Source organism: Piliocolobus tephrosceles, chromosome X (genome assembly GCF_002776525.5).
Source record: "Piliocolobus tephrosceles isolate RC106 chromosome X, ASM277652v3, whole genome shotgun sequence".
NCBI lineage: Eukaryota > Metazoa > Chordata > Mammalia > Primates > Cercopithecidae > Piliocolobus > Piliocolobus tephrosceles.
The window spans coordinates 1,158,274-1,171,975 of NC_045455.1; the positions used below are offsets into that span (position 1 = coordinate 1,158,274).

General features: G+C 57.3%; 1 protein-coding gene across 1 annotated transcript in view; it reads right to left on the reverse strand.

The window, feature by feature from the left end:
- Positions 1-13,702, reverse strand: part of LOC116418596 (guanine nucleotide exchange factor DBS-like) — a 149,393-nt gene that overhangs the window by 32,221 nt on the left and 103,470 nt on the right. Inside the window, exons 3-4 of the mRNA XM_031934985.1 lie at positions 12,797-12,880; positions 3,228-3,342 (exon numbers count right to left, since the gene is read on the reverse strand). Coding sequence (XP_031790845.1) covers positions 3,228-3,342; positions 12,797-12,880 — 199 coding nt within the window. The remainder of the gene's footprint in view (positions 1-3,227; positions 3,343-12,796; positions 12,881-13,702) is intronic.

A 13,702-nucleotide genomic window follows, 5' to 3' on the forward strand; every position in this document is an offset into this window, starting at 1 on the left:
ACACACTCACCCCACACACGCCACACACTCACCCCACACACGCCACAAGCTCACACTACACACACACCACACGGGAGAAAGGAAACGTGGGTAGAATGCATGCGTACACTCACACTCACCCCCACACACCTCACACACCACACACATACTCCACACCCCACTCACCCCACACACATCCCACATACTTCACATACGCCACACACACCACACGCCCCACTCAGGCCACACACTCCACACACCCCCCACACACCACACACGCCACATGCTACACACACCACGCACCCCAGACATGCCACACATACTTCACACATGCCACACACCTCACACACCCCACACTCACCCCACACACTCATCCTATACACACCCCACTCACCCCACTCACCCCACACACACCACACCCCCCACACACCACAGGCTCACATTACACACACTCACACAGACACGCCACACGTTCACACTACACACACCACACACTCAGACACCCACACTGAGTCCAGTGGGGAAAACAGCTCCACGGTCAGCAGTGCTGCCCAGGGCTGAAGGAAGCTGGCATTTCCAGGATCTGATGTAGACCATCTGGTGATATAAAAGGCCTCTTCCACTTTTTATAATCTAAGTGTGACCAGAAAACCTGAGTTTCCATACACAGGCGAATAGTGGGGATCCACAGAGCTGCCACTGGGGATCCCAGGGCCCGCGTGTCCACAGCGGGGACTGGGCCTGCGCTCCAGCCACCTTCAGCCAGACCAGGCTGTGCGGCTCACAGAGGCACAATCTACAGAGATGGCTGAGTGGGTCTCATCCTGCGGGAGTCTGGACCCATCTGAGATTCCTGGATCTCAGGAGAAGACGCAGACAGAGAAGTGGGGCAGTGGCAAGGGGGCTGTGGAAGGTTCCAGAACACTGGATAAACAGCGGTGTGCACATATGAACACGTGCTGCATACCACACTCTTATGGTCTTGATGGGTGGCCTCTGATCACTGCAGATGCTAGAAAATCTCAAGAAAAGGGATGTGGGTAGCTAAGGGACTCCATGAAGTTCTAAGACAAAAGAGACAGGAAGGTTCAACAAATAGGAGACATCCCAGCTCATGGCTCCAAGTAGCAAGCACTGACAACAGCCCTGACTTCTGAGAATGAGTCTGACCAGTCAGCATTCAGTGTGGACACTACAGAATCTCATTTAGCCCCATGCTGGAGGTGCCATCAGGGGGCAGATGTACCTGCCAGGCCGGCCGTCCCCTGGGACACAGGCCCTTCCTCCTGTGCAGGTGACAGACACAGGCCTAGAGGCTTGGAGATCACCGCCCTCTCCAAGGACACCCTCTGGCCACAGCACACCTACAGCCCTGTCCTCGGGGTACGGCCATGGGTCTGAGCCTTTGGGCGCTCCCCTGCCCAGCCATCCACTTTCTCCAGCCATCACCCCATTATTAAGCCTCATCTATAACATGGGCTTCATGACTGCCTTCCTGCCACAGTGCAACTGAGAACCAGGGAGGAATGTGGGGAAACCACCTGCAGCATCACAGCCTTGCCCCACCAAGCCGGTCCCATCACCCCTCAGGGAACTCGGCCACTTGGCCCGAGACCCAGCCCCTCCTCCGTGCACTCAGCTCAGCCAGCAGAGCCTGGCGCACGGTGGGTACAAGATTCTCACAAAAGACAAGAGACCGAGGTCAGAACCACAAACCCAACACACAGTAATTTGGGGTTACCAGGACACTGCCATGTCCAGGCCTTTGACCATAGCTGGCCACGAGCCCCCTTCTTTCTGCCCACCAAGACGTCCTGCCCCTGACAGGCTCACAAACTCCCTGCTCCGCCAGCTCCCACCTCTACCCGCCAAGTGGACAGTGCCCACCGCTCTCCCTCTCCTCAAGGCATTACTGCAGAGGCTGGCTGCTGCCAACTGGTGGTTACGTGACATTTATCAGGGGATCTATGTGCTGTTTTCCAGGTCAGGCCGATGCGCTGAGCTCTCAGTTACCAGGCCCAGTGCGCTGTTGTCTTTAAAGACTGAAGAATGAAGGAGAACCTTCACGGTAATGGCCGTGGCCGCACTTTCACACTGACGGTTAAACATCTCCTCTGTTTTGCCACCTTATGCGATGTGAGGGAGCAGATGCCACAGTTCAGGGTATTTCTGTTTTCACTTGGTGTGTGGCTCACTATACCCCAAATGGAAGCAGCAGCTGCACTGCCTGGTGTGTGGCTCACATTCTCAGCATCTTCCTGGTGGCTGGGGTGACCGCAGCAGATGCGAGACCCCCGTGGTGCCCCCAGGTCAGCCTGCAGCTCGTGGGCCTGACGCTGCTCTCCCGCCGGCCTCTGACCCCCGTGGTGCCCCCAGGTCAGCCTGCAGCTCGCGGCCTGGCGCTGCTCTCCCGCCGGCCGCTGACCCCCGTGGTGCCCCCAGGTCAGCCTGCAGCTCGCGGCCTGGCACTGCTCTCCCGCCGGCCGCTGGGGAGACACCGAACTGGACTCCCCGCCTTTTCAGAGGACGGGGACCCAGCTATGCCTGGAACAAAAAAACTGCAGCCTGAGGGAACCGTTTTTGCTAACCCGATTTTCTGGTACCTCTGGGGTCAGTTCTCCCTGGAAAAGGGCAGGAGGCGGCCACGCCCCCAGGACCTGACCACACCACAGAGAGGCCACGTGGATGGGCTCTGCTCCCATGAGCATCAGGCGCCGTGCGATGGCCTCCGCGGCACGAAGAACACAGAACCCTCGCACCAGAGCTCTGCTGATCACACAGGCATGCGCAGTGACAGTTTACGCGGAAGAAAAGCAGTGCCCAGGCTAAGCCAGATCCTGACTGCTGAGCAGCTGAGCCTCCACGTGGTAACACAGGAAAGAACAGCAGCTTGGAGCGGAAAGGCTGGATTCGGACCCCAGATCAGACCCGAGGCAGACTCCTGAGCTCCTCAGAGCCATGATGCTGACAAAGCTCTAACCCCTCAGCAAAGCCACGGGGAACACAACGATGGCTCCCACAGACCCTTTCATCCCGCAGTCACGGGGACCCCACCATGGTGAAACCTCAGAGACTCTGCCTTGTCCCACAATCATGGGGGGCTCTGCCCCGACCCACATTCACAGGGACCCCACGATGGGGAAATCTCACAGAGACTCTGCTTCATCCCATAGTTGTGGGGACCCCACGATGGTGAAACCTCAGACTCTGCCCCAAACCAGTGTCTGCCGGGCTCGGAGCGCACGCACCTGGGGATGCTGGTGAGGTAGGTCATGACATTCTGGAACTCCTTGTCCGGGATCTCGCTGAAGGCCGGGTAGTCAGGGAAGGTGATGACTGGGCTTCCGTCCTGCCCCCGCCCACCTGGGGAGAGACCAGAGGCAGACACTTAGCTGAGGGCTCCACGGCCCCCGAGGACTCCATGCATGTTAGCCCGTTTCCATCAGCACCCGGTATTTCAGTTAAAACTGAGGCATGTTCTTCATCGTTACATAATTTTTATTTGAAAGAAATGTGTGCTGCTTGAAGAAAATATTTGGAAAGTACACAAAAGTGACGTGAATTCAGACAATTACCCGTTATCTTGGCCACCCTGGGACAGCTACCGTGACAATTCAGTGTGTTTCCTTCCAAGCCTTTTTCTCTGGGCTTTTTAACTTTGTTGAGATGATACTGGATAGAGAAGCTTGTCTCCTGCCTCCTTCCTAACCCCGAGAACAAACTGTTTCCATGCTTTTAAACAATGCAACCATTATTTTAAATATCGCATAATATTTCACATCTATGTGCCCTAATAACCTGCTTAACTGTGCTGTTGGTGGGTATCGTCCAGCTTCTCTGACGTTGCCGCCTTTTAAGCAATTCAATTTTAAAGGGCTCCATTTGAACATTGACTTTGGAGTCCCACAGGCCAGGCTCCAGGTCTGCCTGCTGGAGCTGGCCACTGACCCTGCCTCGCTGCCTTGGCTGGACAGAATCCATTTCTCTCCCCCGAGCCGGGGTCCGGCCTTGTGACCGTTTCAGGACTCAGCGGAAGTGAACTTGGGACTCAGGACACTGCAGCTGCCCTCTCATGCCCCACGGTCATCGGAGAGGTGGTTCCACCACCCAGCGTCCACCTGCTCTGAGGAGGCCTAGCACCGAGGGCTGAGGGCGGGCTTTGTGAAAGGGCAGGGAGGTGGGGGTGTGGGACGGCAGCCCCCAGGACCTTCCAGCCCGCCCCACACGAGGACACAGCTGAGTGAAGGACCCAGTCAGTGCCCCATGGAGTGAAGAACCGCCTGGCTGAGCCCTTTGGAACTCCTCAGCCACTAAATGAAGAATAAATCCGTAAAATCGGGCTGTTTCAAGCGAACAAAGTCTAGGGTAGCTTTTTATGGAGAACAGATAATGGCGAGTTCGCCGTCCCTCATCCATGTCCTCACAGAGAAGACCCAGGGTGCACACAGCCTGCGACAACCACAGCTTTGTCTCTTAACAGCGACAGTCCACCGCGGCCTTGCGCCCCCCACAGCCACTGCCTCCAGCTTCCGGAACTTCTGCTTCTGGGTCTTGGCCAAGCCCAGCCACGCCAGGACGCCAGGCAGGGCAGCTTTTACCATCCAGTGATCCTGGGACGCTGGGCCTGTGAGGTTCCCTGTGGGTGTCTCCTCAGCACAGGGCTCCGTGGCCTCCTCCCGAGAGCCTGTCCAGCCCTTGTCAGCACCCCTCAATGGGACGTGACTCATTGTCTGACACGACTGTTCTCACCTCGGCCAGCATGTCACACGAACATATCTTTTCTCCCTAGCTCGTTCCTAACCTCCTTTGAGGGCTCATGCCTCAAGCCCATCCCAGCTGCCGAGCCTCTTAGAGGGCTGAGCCGAGGGGCGTCCACGCACCGTGATGGCCTCCCCTTCACCTGGGACAGCTCAGTCCCTGCAGTGCTGGATTCTAACGAAGCCCCTGAATGGGAAGGCGGCTGCTGGGTCTGGCTCCGCTGTGCTCTGATGACTTTTGCCCTCTGAACTCTCCCAGCCCTCGAGGGCTCTTGACCTCTGCCCCCGTCTCTGGCAGCGCACAATGTCCCATGCAGTCCTCAGCAGAACATGCCTGTCACTCACCCACAAACCTTTCATCATTGTTAATTCTCACTTCCTCTCGGAAAATTCCTCGATCCCAATGATAAGAGGCCGCTGAGGGAACACTGCGGCCCTGTGTCCTCCTGAGCGAGTGTGACAAGCCTTCCCTCAGCCGCCGCCGCGGTGGGGGCTCAAAGCCCCCTGGGATGTGGCTCACGCATGTCTCAGCTTCACGCAGTCCCTACCACAACGACCAGGAGCTCGTGGCAATTTTTCAGTCGCCATTAAAGGCAGCTTCTAGCTGCCCAGGGGAGAGGATAGGGGCCAGGTGACCCCAGAGCTGAAATCACCCGGGGGCCTGACCTGGGCCGCACAGCCTGGTTCAGGGGGTTGCTGGTGCTGGTCTCCAGCTGCTGCTACCCTGGGTATCTCCGAACTCTCTGTGCTCCACCGCAGCCTCAATGGAAAGCAAAGACCCTGTTCTTTCTTCCAAAGTCAGGAGTGGAAATCCCAGCCTGTCCACTGAGATTGAAAAGCAGGCACCAAAGCTCCTGTACCTGCAGGTTATGAGGCAGTCAAACACCGCTGGATGCAGAGTTGGGGGCAGAGTCCCTCTCTGGAGAAACCATCCCCACCAAGGTGGGCAGTGCCAGGACCCCTGCAGGGCCAATGGCACCAAGAACAAGCTCTACTTCTGCGTCTGCACCCGGCCTAGTAACTGGAGGCTGACTGAATGCCGCAGAGGACAGAGGGCTCTGAAGCTCCTCTTTGGTTCAGAACAGCACCCCGTCACACGGCACCAGGGACGGCTTCCGGTCCCCACCCACGTCCAAGAACCACTGTCCTGGCTGAGACCTGTCACACCTGCACGTGAACTCTCGCATCCAAGCAACTGGGCCTGCACCCACTCGCTAGGGGTGGAAGGCAGCTGCTACTCCCTCTCATCCCCGTCACCAGAAAGAAGTATGGTTCCTATGGGATCTTGCTTTAATGTGAGATACACACTCAGTTTAATACACACACAACTACACACACACACACAGCTACACAGAGCTACCTATACACACATACATGCACATATACACACATACATGCACATATACACATGTACAGACACACAGCTACACACACAGCTACCTATAAACACAGACACACATACATACACAGCTATACACAGATACGTAGCTATATATACAGTTAGACACACACCTATGCACACATGTATACACACAGCTACACACATACGCATACATGTATATGTATATACATGTACATACACACCTATAAATACACACATGGATACACACATACACAGCTACACACACATACACAGCTACCATACATACCCAGCTACACATGCACACGCATACACGCTACACATCTACACATACACAGCTACATATGCACATGCACACACACTACACATACATCTACACATATCTACACATACACACATCTACACATGCACACACACTATACATACACACATATACACACTACACATACATCTACACACTACACATATACACATCTACACATACACAGCTACACATACATAAACATGCTACACACAGCTACACATGCATATGCACACACACTACACATACATCTACACATACACATCTGCACATATATCTACACATGCACATGCACACATACTACACGTACACACATATACACACTACACATACATCTACACACACAGCTACACATGCACATGCACACATACTACACATCTACACATACACATATCTATACATACACACATATACACACTATACATACACACATCCACACATGCACACCCACTACACATACACACATCTACACATACGCAGCTACACATACACACGCACACCCACTACACATACACACATCCACACATATACACTGTTACGGATTGGATTTGTCTTCCCCTGAATTCATGTGTTGAAATGCTAACCCCAGGTGGACCGTGCTGGGAGGTGGGCCTGTGGGAGGTGAGGAGGCCGTGGGAGTGGGGCTCTGTGGGATTCTGTGGCTTGCTCTGCTCGCCGGGCCACGTGAGGACAGTGAGAAGGCGGCAGTCTGTCAATCAGGAAGTGAGCCCTCACCAGGCAGCACATCTGCCGGTGCCTTCATCCGGGACTTCCCGCCCCAGAACCAAGAGAAATAAACTCCTATGGCTTAAACCCCCCAGTCTAGGGGACTTTGTCACACACGCACACACGTCCTGGGCAGGAGGCGTGTGTGATGGCCAAGCTGGGTGACCAAGGGTGTGACGACTCACACGTGTGTCCTGCTTCGTTTTCTCCATGGACATGATGCATCTTAGGGACTCCCCCTTGAGTGATGCATCGGCCCAAACATGGCTTTAGAAACACCCACATGAGCTGCTTAGGAATGAAAGCATTCATGTGGTTAATTTACTGTGATATCTGTATGCTAAGTTAACTGTCGGGTAGGAAAATCTTAAAATAAGAACTAAATAAAAACCTCTTGTCAGTGTGAAGATGACATCAAGAAGGCATCACTTTCTGAAACTGGACACTACTTAGCCACACGGAGCTCCTACCTGGACAGGATGCCTTTGTCAACACCACTCGTTTATGGCAGTGACTCACATTGTCAACACCACCCTTCTATGACTCACATTTTCACACAGGTTGTTTGTTGGTCTGTCTGGGCGGCCATAACAAACCACCACAGACCGGGAGGCCCAAACAACAGAAATTTATCCCACAGCTCTGGCCAGGTAAGTCCAAGATCAAGGTGCCCACAGACCTGGTGTCTGGTGACAGCGGCTTCCGCATTCACAGAGGTCTCCTTGAGGCATGGCCACGCTGCGGAAGGAGATCTGGTTTCTTCAGCACCTTACAAAGGCACTGATCCCACCTGGGAGCTCCACCTTCATGATCTAATCTCCCCCCAAAGGCCTCACCTCCCCAGACATCACCTCCGGGGTTAGGGTTTCGACATCTGAATTTGGAGGGACGCAAACATTTATCCCACAGCAACTGGTCTGAGGTCGGCAACCATCGGATTCCTTGAAGCAGGTCCAGAAAGGAGCACATGCGGCTCCGCCCAAACCTAACAGGATTCCTGTCTCCATCTCACGACTTTGATTCTCCGCAGAACACCCAGGGCCACCCCAGTGACCCTGTGTCCATTTCTGTTTCTCTCCACCAAGGGCAAACCCCCACGGGCAGGGAACGTCTGTCTGTCTGTGGCTGAAGCCTGGGTGTCAAAAAGCTGTTGGCCTCAGGGAGTGCAGGATCGGATCGGTCCCCACAGGTTGGAGCAGCCGTTGGGTCGTGGTGAGCGCGGACTGAGCTTGGGACTCGGTGGCTGGAGCCTCAGACCACGTGCCAGGAAGGCTCCGGGGTCCTTCCCCACTTCGAATCCCTCTCTCAGGACTGCCCAGGCAGGTGCCATGCTGGAGTCCTGCAGCTCATCTGAGAACTGTGGTTCAGCTGCACACTTAATCCTTAGGATGACATGTAAGCTGGGACCAAACCGGAAATGGGGTGGGAGAAGGGGCAAGGCAGGAGGGGGCTTGTGCAGCGAGCACTTGGGGAAGGTGAGGAAAGAAGAGACGAAGGTCTCCAGTGTTCTTCCCGGGAAGACAGCACAGGCCAGGGGGAGGGTCTCCTAAGTCTGCCCTGTCTCCACACACCTGGGGCTGCCTGGACATGGGATGGAACAATCCTGTCAAATCCAGGTCCCTGGACAGATGATGGCTGCCTCTGACCATGCCACGTTCCTGTAAAAGCAAAACGAGATTTCCAAGAGCTGTCTGGGCAGTGGAAGGGGGCTGCCGTCCGCAGCAGGGGCGAGACACGCAGCGCAAGCGGCCTCTGCGTTCCGGGCACGGCCTCCATTTCAGCTTTGTGGTTTTCACCGGTGGCAAGTCTGTTCTCAGCGTTTTTCACTTCAGATCATAAGTTCCTCAGTGGTAAATTCTCCAGCCCTGTTTTTAGCTCTTGCTGACGGTCGGCAAGTTGAAGCATCTTTTCTAGGATGACACAAGGACTGAGTTCTGAGCCCACGACCTCCTCGGGGCCTGCTCCGACCGCCACACCAGGGGATGTGCCATTGCCTCTGGGTCCGGGGCACCCATGCGCCCCCCGCAACCCTCACCCTTCAGTAAGAAAGAGTCAAACGGCTGACCCGCCGGACGCGGCTCTGCCCGGGAGGACGAGAATAATCAAGAATTTACATGTAGGATATTTCCTGATCTTACACCCAATTCCTCGTTCCTCAAATCTCAGAAAACTAGAGGGGACAGTAGGGTGGCAGGTCTCGTAGCTTCAGGGGGAAGCGAAGTGCTTTTGGGGCAGACGTCACCGTGAGTAGAGGGCGTGGGTGACGAGGGACGCAGGCTGAACTGGGAGCTGCTGTCTGTGCTGGACAGAGTCCAGGTGTGATTTCCGCAGCTCGTCCTGACTTTGGGTAGCAACGTACAGGGGTCTGGAGCCCCCGAGGTGCAGGCATCCCTCGCTGGGCCGCCTTTCAAAAGCTGCCTCATTTGGGTTCGGGACCTGGACAGAGCTGTGGGGCTCTGCGTGGCACCTGTGCATCCACAGATCATGGAGGCAGAAGGGAGGGGACCACACACGTCACAGGGGCAGTCCTGGCTCCACGGCACACAGCACAGGGCCGGCGCGGACGTCTGCAGGGAGGGGAAATCAGCAGGGCACGTGGAAAGAAATGCAGAGTCTCCTCTTCAAAAGGAGAATTCGGAGCCGTTCCTTCCTGACATCTTTAGTTTTTTGCTCTGGCACTTCATGGAAGCCATTCTAGGCACGCAGAGACCAGCGAATTCAGCCAAAGTCCACAGAACAGGCTGGGGCGCCACCCTGTGGGCTCCAGCCACAGGGAAGGGTCTCGCCCAGCTGGGCCCAGCGCCACGGTGGTCCGTGTGCAGAAGTGGCTGGCGGGGGAGTCTGTGTTTCCTTCGGGTGGAGTGAGACAGGGAGAGCGAGTCCTGTGGGTGATGCTGGGGCAGGAGGGGAGCCCCGCTTGGGGGCAGCTGTCAAGACAGCAAACCTCGGAGTCAGATTTACCGAGTCCAAGGCGGCCCCTGAAAGGCACGTCCACTCCCTGTCCCAGGAGCCTGTGAACGTGACTTTGTTTGGAAAAGTCTTTGCAGCAGAGGTAACAAAGTTTTCAAGATGAGACCATGATGGATTATACGGTGGGCCCTAAATCTCATGACGGGTGTCCTGGGAGAAAGGCAGAGGGGCTTTGAGGCAGAAAAGAAGACGTCGACGTGCAGGTGAGGTGGCTGCGTGAAGACGCCAAGGGACACCAAGGAACACCTGTGCCCCGGAAGGAGCCTCCGGAAGGGGCACACCCAGGGAACCTGAAAGACGAACCCCAGATGTTTCTGTTCCCCAGTGCATGGCCTTTGTCATGAGGACACAGAGGGGCTTCATGGCAGGAACCCGGAGTGCAGGTGCAGCCTCAGGACGCAGCCGTGCTGGATACGGTGAGGAGGGGACGGGGTGATTGGAGACCTACAGACCCGAGGCTGCTACAGACTGCATCCAAATCCGCGCACGTCTGCAGAAGCTCCAGCTGATACCGATCCGTCTCAGACACGAGGCTGCCACAGACTTCATCCAAACCCGCACATCTGCAGGAGAAGCTCCAGCCGGCACCGATCCGTCTCAGACACGGTAGTGCTGCTACGACCTGGATCCCGAGAACAGCATGGCGTGCCCGGGGTCCCACCCCAGACGGGCCCATGGCTGAGCCCTCCGTACGTGGCTCTGAGGCTGGGGGCACCTCTAGGAGCCGGGAGGCAGCTGTGAGCAAGCCTAGCCCTCAGGAGGGACCCACGCCACACACAGGAGGTCGCAAGGGACCCACGCCACACACAGGAGGACACGAGGGCGTATAACGAGGGGGCGGAGCAAAGAGCAGGCGAGGAGGGGGAGGGCACGGCCAAGGGCGTGCCTCTGAGCAAGGACCTGAGGGGACAGGCCAGCCACAAGCCCCGCAGAAAAAATTCGCTGCATGGAGAGTGCCGCCCGTGCAAAGGCCCCGAGGTTATGGGAGGCAGGGCGATGGGGAGGCAGCCTGCCTCCAGGGCGTGGGCAGGAGACGAGGTGGAGGCAGTGGTGCCACAGGGGACTCTGGCTTATATTCCAGGAGGGAGAGGAGCCCACGGAGGCTTCGGTGTGGTTCCCAAGATCACTGACGCTCAGGCACTTATCAGCTTGTGGGTCTCCGCTCAGGGTCTCTGGGCCCACGTGGAGGGGTTGCTGGGCTGTGATCCTCTCTGAGCCCAGGTTCTCCAGCCCCCCAGGGGCTGGGCAGAGCTCTGCTCCCAGCTGCAGTGTTGAGGCCCCAGGGTCCTGGCAGCTGCCAGTGCGGTGGCTCTTCTCCTGCTCAGGCGGCCTCTGCCTCCCTCAGGGCCACACAGAGAACCCTTTGTGTCAAATCCTCCCTGCACCTGGAATCTCTCATGCCAGGAAGAGCCCCATCTCTTTTAAGGGCTTAGCCAACTGGGTCAGGCCCACCAAGGAAGATCTTAAAGTTGCTGATTTGGGGCCTTAAATTCATCTGCAAAATCCCCTCACAGAGTTCCTGGGCCGGCGTCTGAGGAACGACTGAGAAAGGTGGGTGGCTGGGGCCGTCCCGGGACTCTGCCCTCCCAGGCACCACTGGGGTGGGGGCACTGCCTGGCAACTGGAGGAAGGTCAAGGCTGGAGGCCCAGGTCGGGGCCCTCCTGGTGGCAAAGCTGTGAGCCTCTTGGGAGTCGTGAAAGGGGCGGGGAGAGGCTGGGGACGCAGGAGGAACCGGCAGAAACCACGGCGCCTCTCCTGAGTCATCACCACACCTGGTCCCCAACGCAGGGCGATTGCAGCCCTTGTCCCCTGGGAGTTGTCAGTTCTCCAGAGACCCCCTGCTTTCTATCCTTCCTCCTGCTGGGCCTCTCCGCCATGGAAAGCAGGACCGAGTCCCTGGACAGCTCTCCTCTGGCCATCACGTTGCTGTCTCTTTGATTTTGGTCTCGTAAAACTCGCCAGCTACACCTCGGCCCCCGGCAGTCAGCCTCCCTCAGACCCCGAGGCCCGGCCTGGGGTGTGGGCTGGCTCTGGAGGTGCCGGTGCGGGATGGAGCCCCCACCATGCCAGCCATGGACTGGCGGCCGGGCTGCTAATGAGAATGCAGAGGGGCAGAGGCTGAGCTCCTGAGAGCATTGCGCCCTCGGCATCAGGGCACCCTTATGTCCCAGGGAGGGCACACATTGCATGGATTTTTTCTGATGGGTCCTGTTGGGCAGATTTGTTCACATAAGAACAGTGTCTGCACAGCTCAGGCTCACTGCAGGTGCCCTTGCTGCACCCACGCGGCGGGGCTGGGAGCCTCACTATGTCCCCAAGTCTGCAGGCACCACCTCCACAGGTGTGCCAGATGCAGGGCTGGAGGCCACAGTGGACAGAGGCGTGGCCTGGGAGGTGCCCAGATGTAGCAGGAACTGCGGGTCACTGAGGCCCATGGGCTCGGCCACCCACACCCCACTCCATCTGTCCCTGGAGGCCGCTGTCAGGGGTGCCCAGGCCACGTCCCCGACCCTCCCCCGCCCACCTCCTCCCAGTGGCCGTGTGCCAACTGGCATGGAGCTGCCCACTTCACAGAGATGGGGAGAGCCACCAGGTCACAGGTCAGACCCAAGGCAGTGAATGACCAGGCCGTGGGGACAGCTCAGCCCACACCTGGCCCCGGACCCCTCCCTCTCCACCCCGTCCCGGCTTCTGGAACTCACCGGACAGGTAAGCAAAGCGCTTCTTCAGCTGGTCCTGGATGTCGGCAGCACAGAGCGGGACGATGTCCTGGTGCATGATTTCATCTGCACGGAAAAAGCAGACAGCACGCGTCAGTCCCAGGAAGCTGCCTCGCCCTGCAAGCGCCCACCCGATCCCAGGCGGAGCCGGCACATCCACAGGCACCTACGGGAGTGGCATCACGTGGCTGGAAAAAGGCTTTTCAGTTTCCAATACGTGGAGGCCTTTGTTTCTCAGTGCACAAAAGCTGTGTGTTGAATGATTCACCATTGATTTTGAAAGTGTGATATAAGAGGTTCAGAGAGAGGGACTGACAGACAGAGAGAGGGAAGGACAAAGAGAGAGACCTGGGCAGAGGGGAGGCAGGGGAGCAGCAGGAAAGGGCTTGGTCCTGGTCCTGGGATAAATACACTTTGGTCTGAGTCCCACCCACACTGGGGAAGATGTTCAGGCGACCCCTGCCTGCCTGTTGCAGGTGCAGTAACTTATGGCCCATGAGGAAAACCTGACCACGGAATGGACCACTGCCTCTGCACACACGGGACCCTCGGGGGTCTGTGCCACATCCCTGGCCTTGCCGTTAGCTGGACATAAATGAGGCAGGATGGCAACGGCAGGGTTGGCTCCCGCACCCATCCCCCCACCCAGCACATTCCAGATGGGTCTGGACGCACGGAAGCACCTGTGGCCACCAGGCCAGCACCAGCCAGGAGCACGGGGGGAGCACTAGGCCAGCACCAGCCAGGAGCACAGGGCCAGCACCAGCTGGGAGCACGTAGCCAACATCAGCCGGGAGCATGGGGCCTGCACCAGCTGGGAGCACTAGGCCAGCATCAGCTGGGAGCATGGGGGAGCACGGGGCCAGCACCGGCCAGGAGCATGGGGGA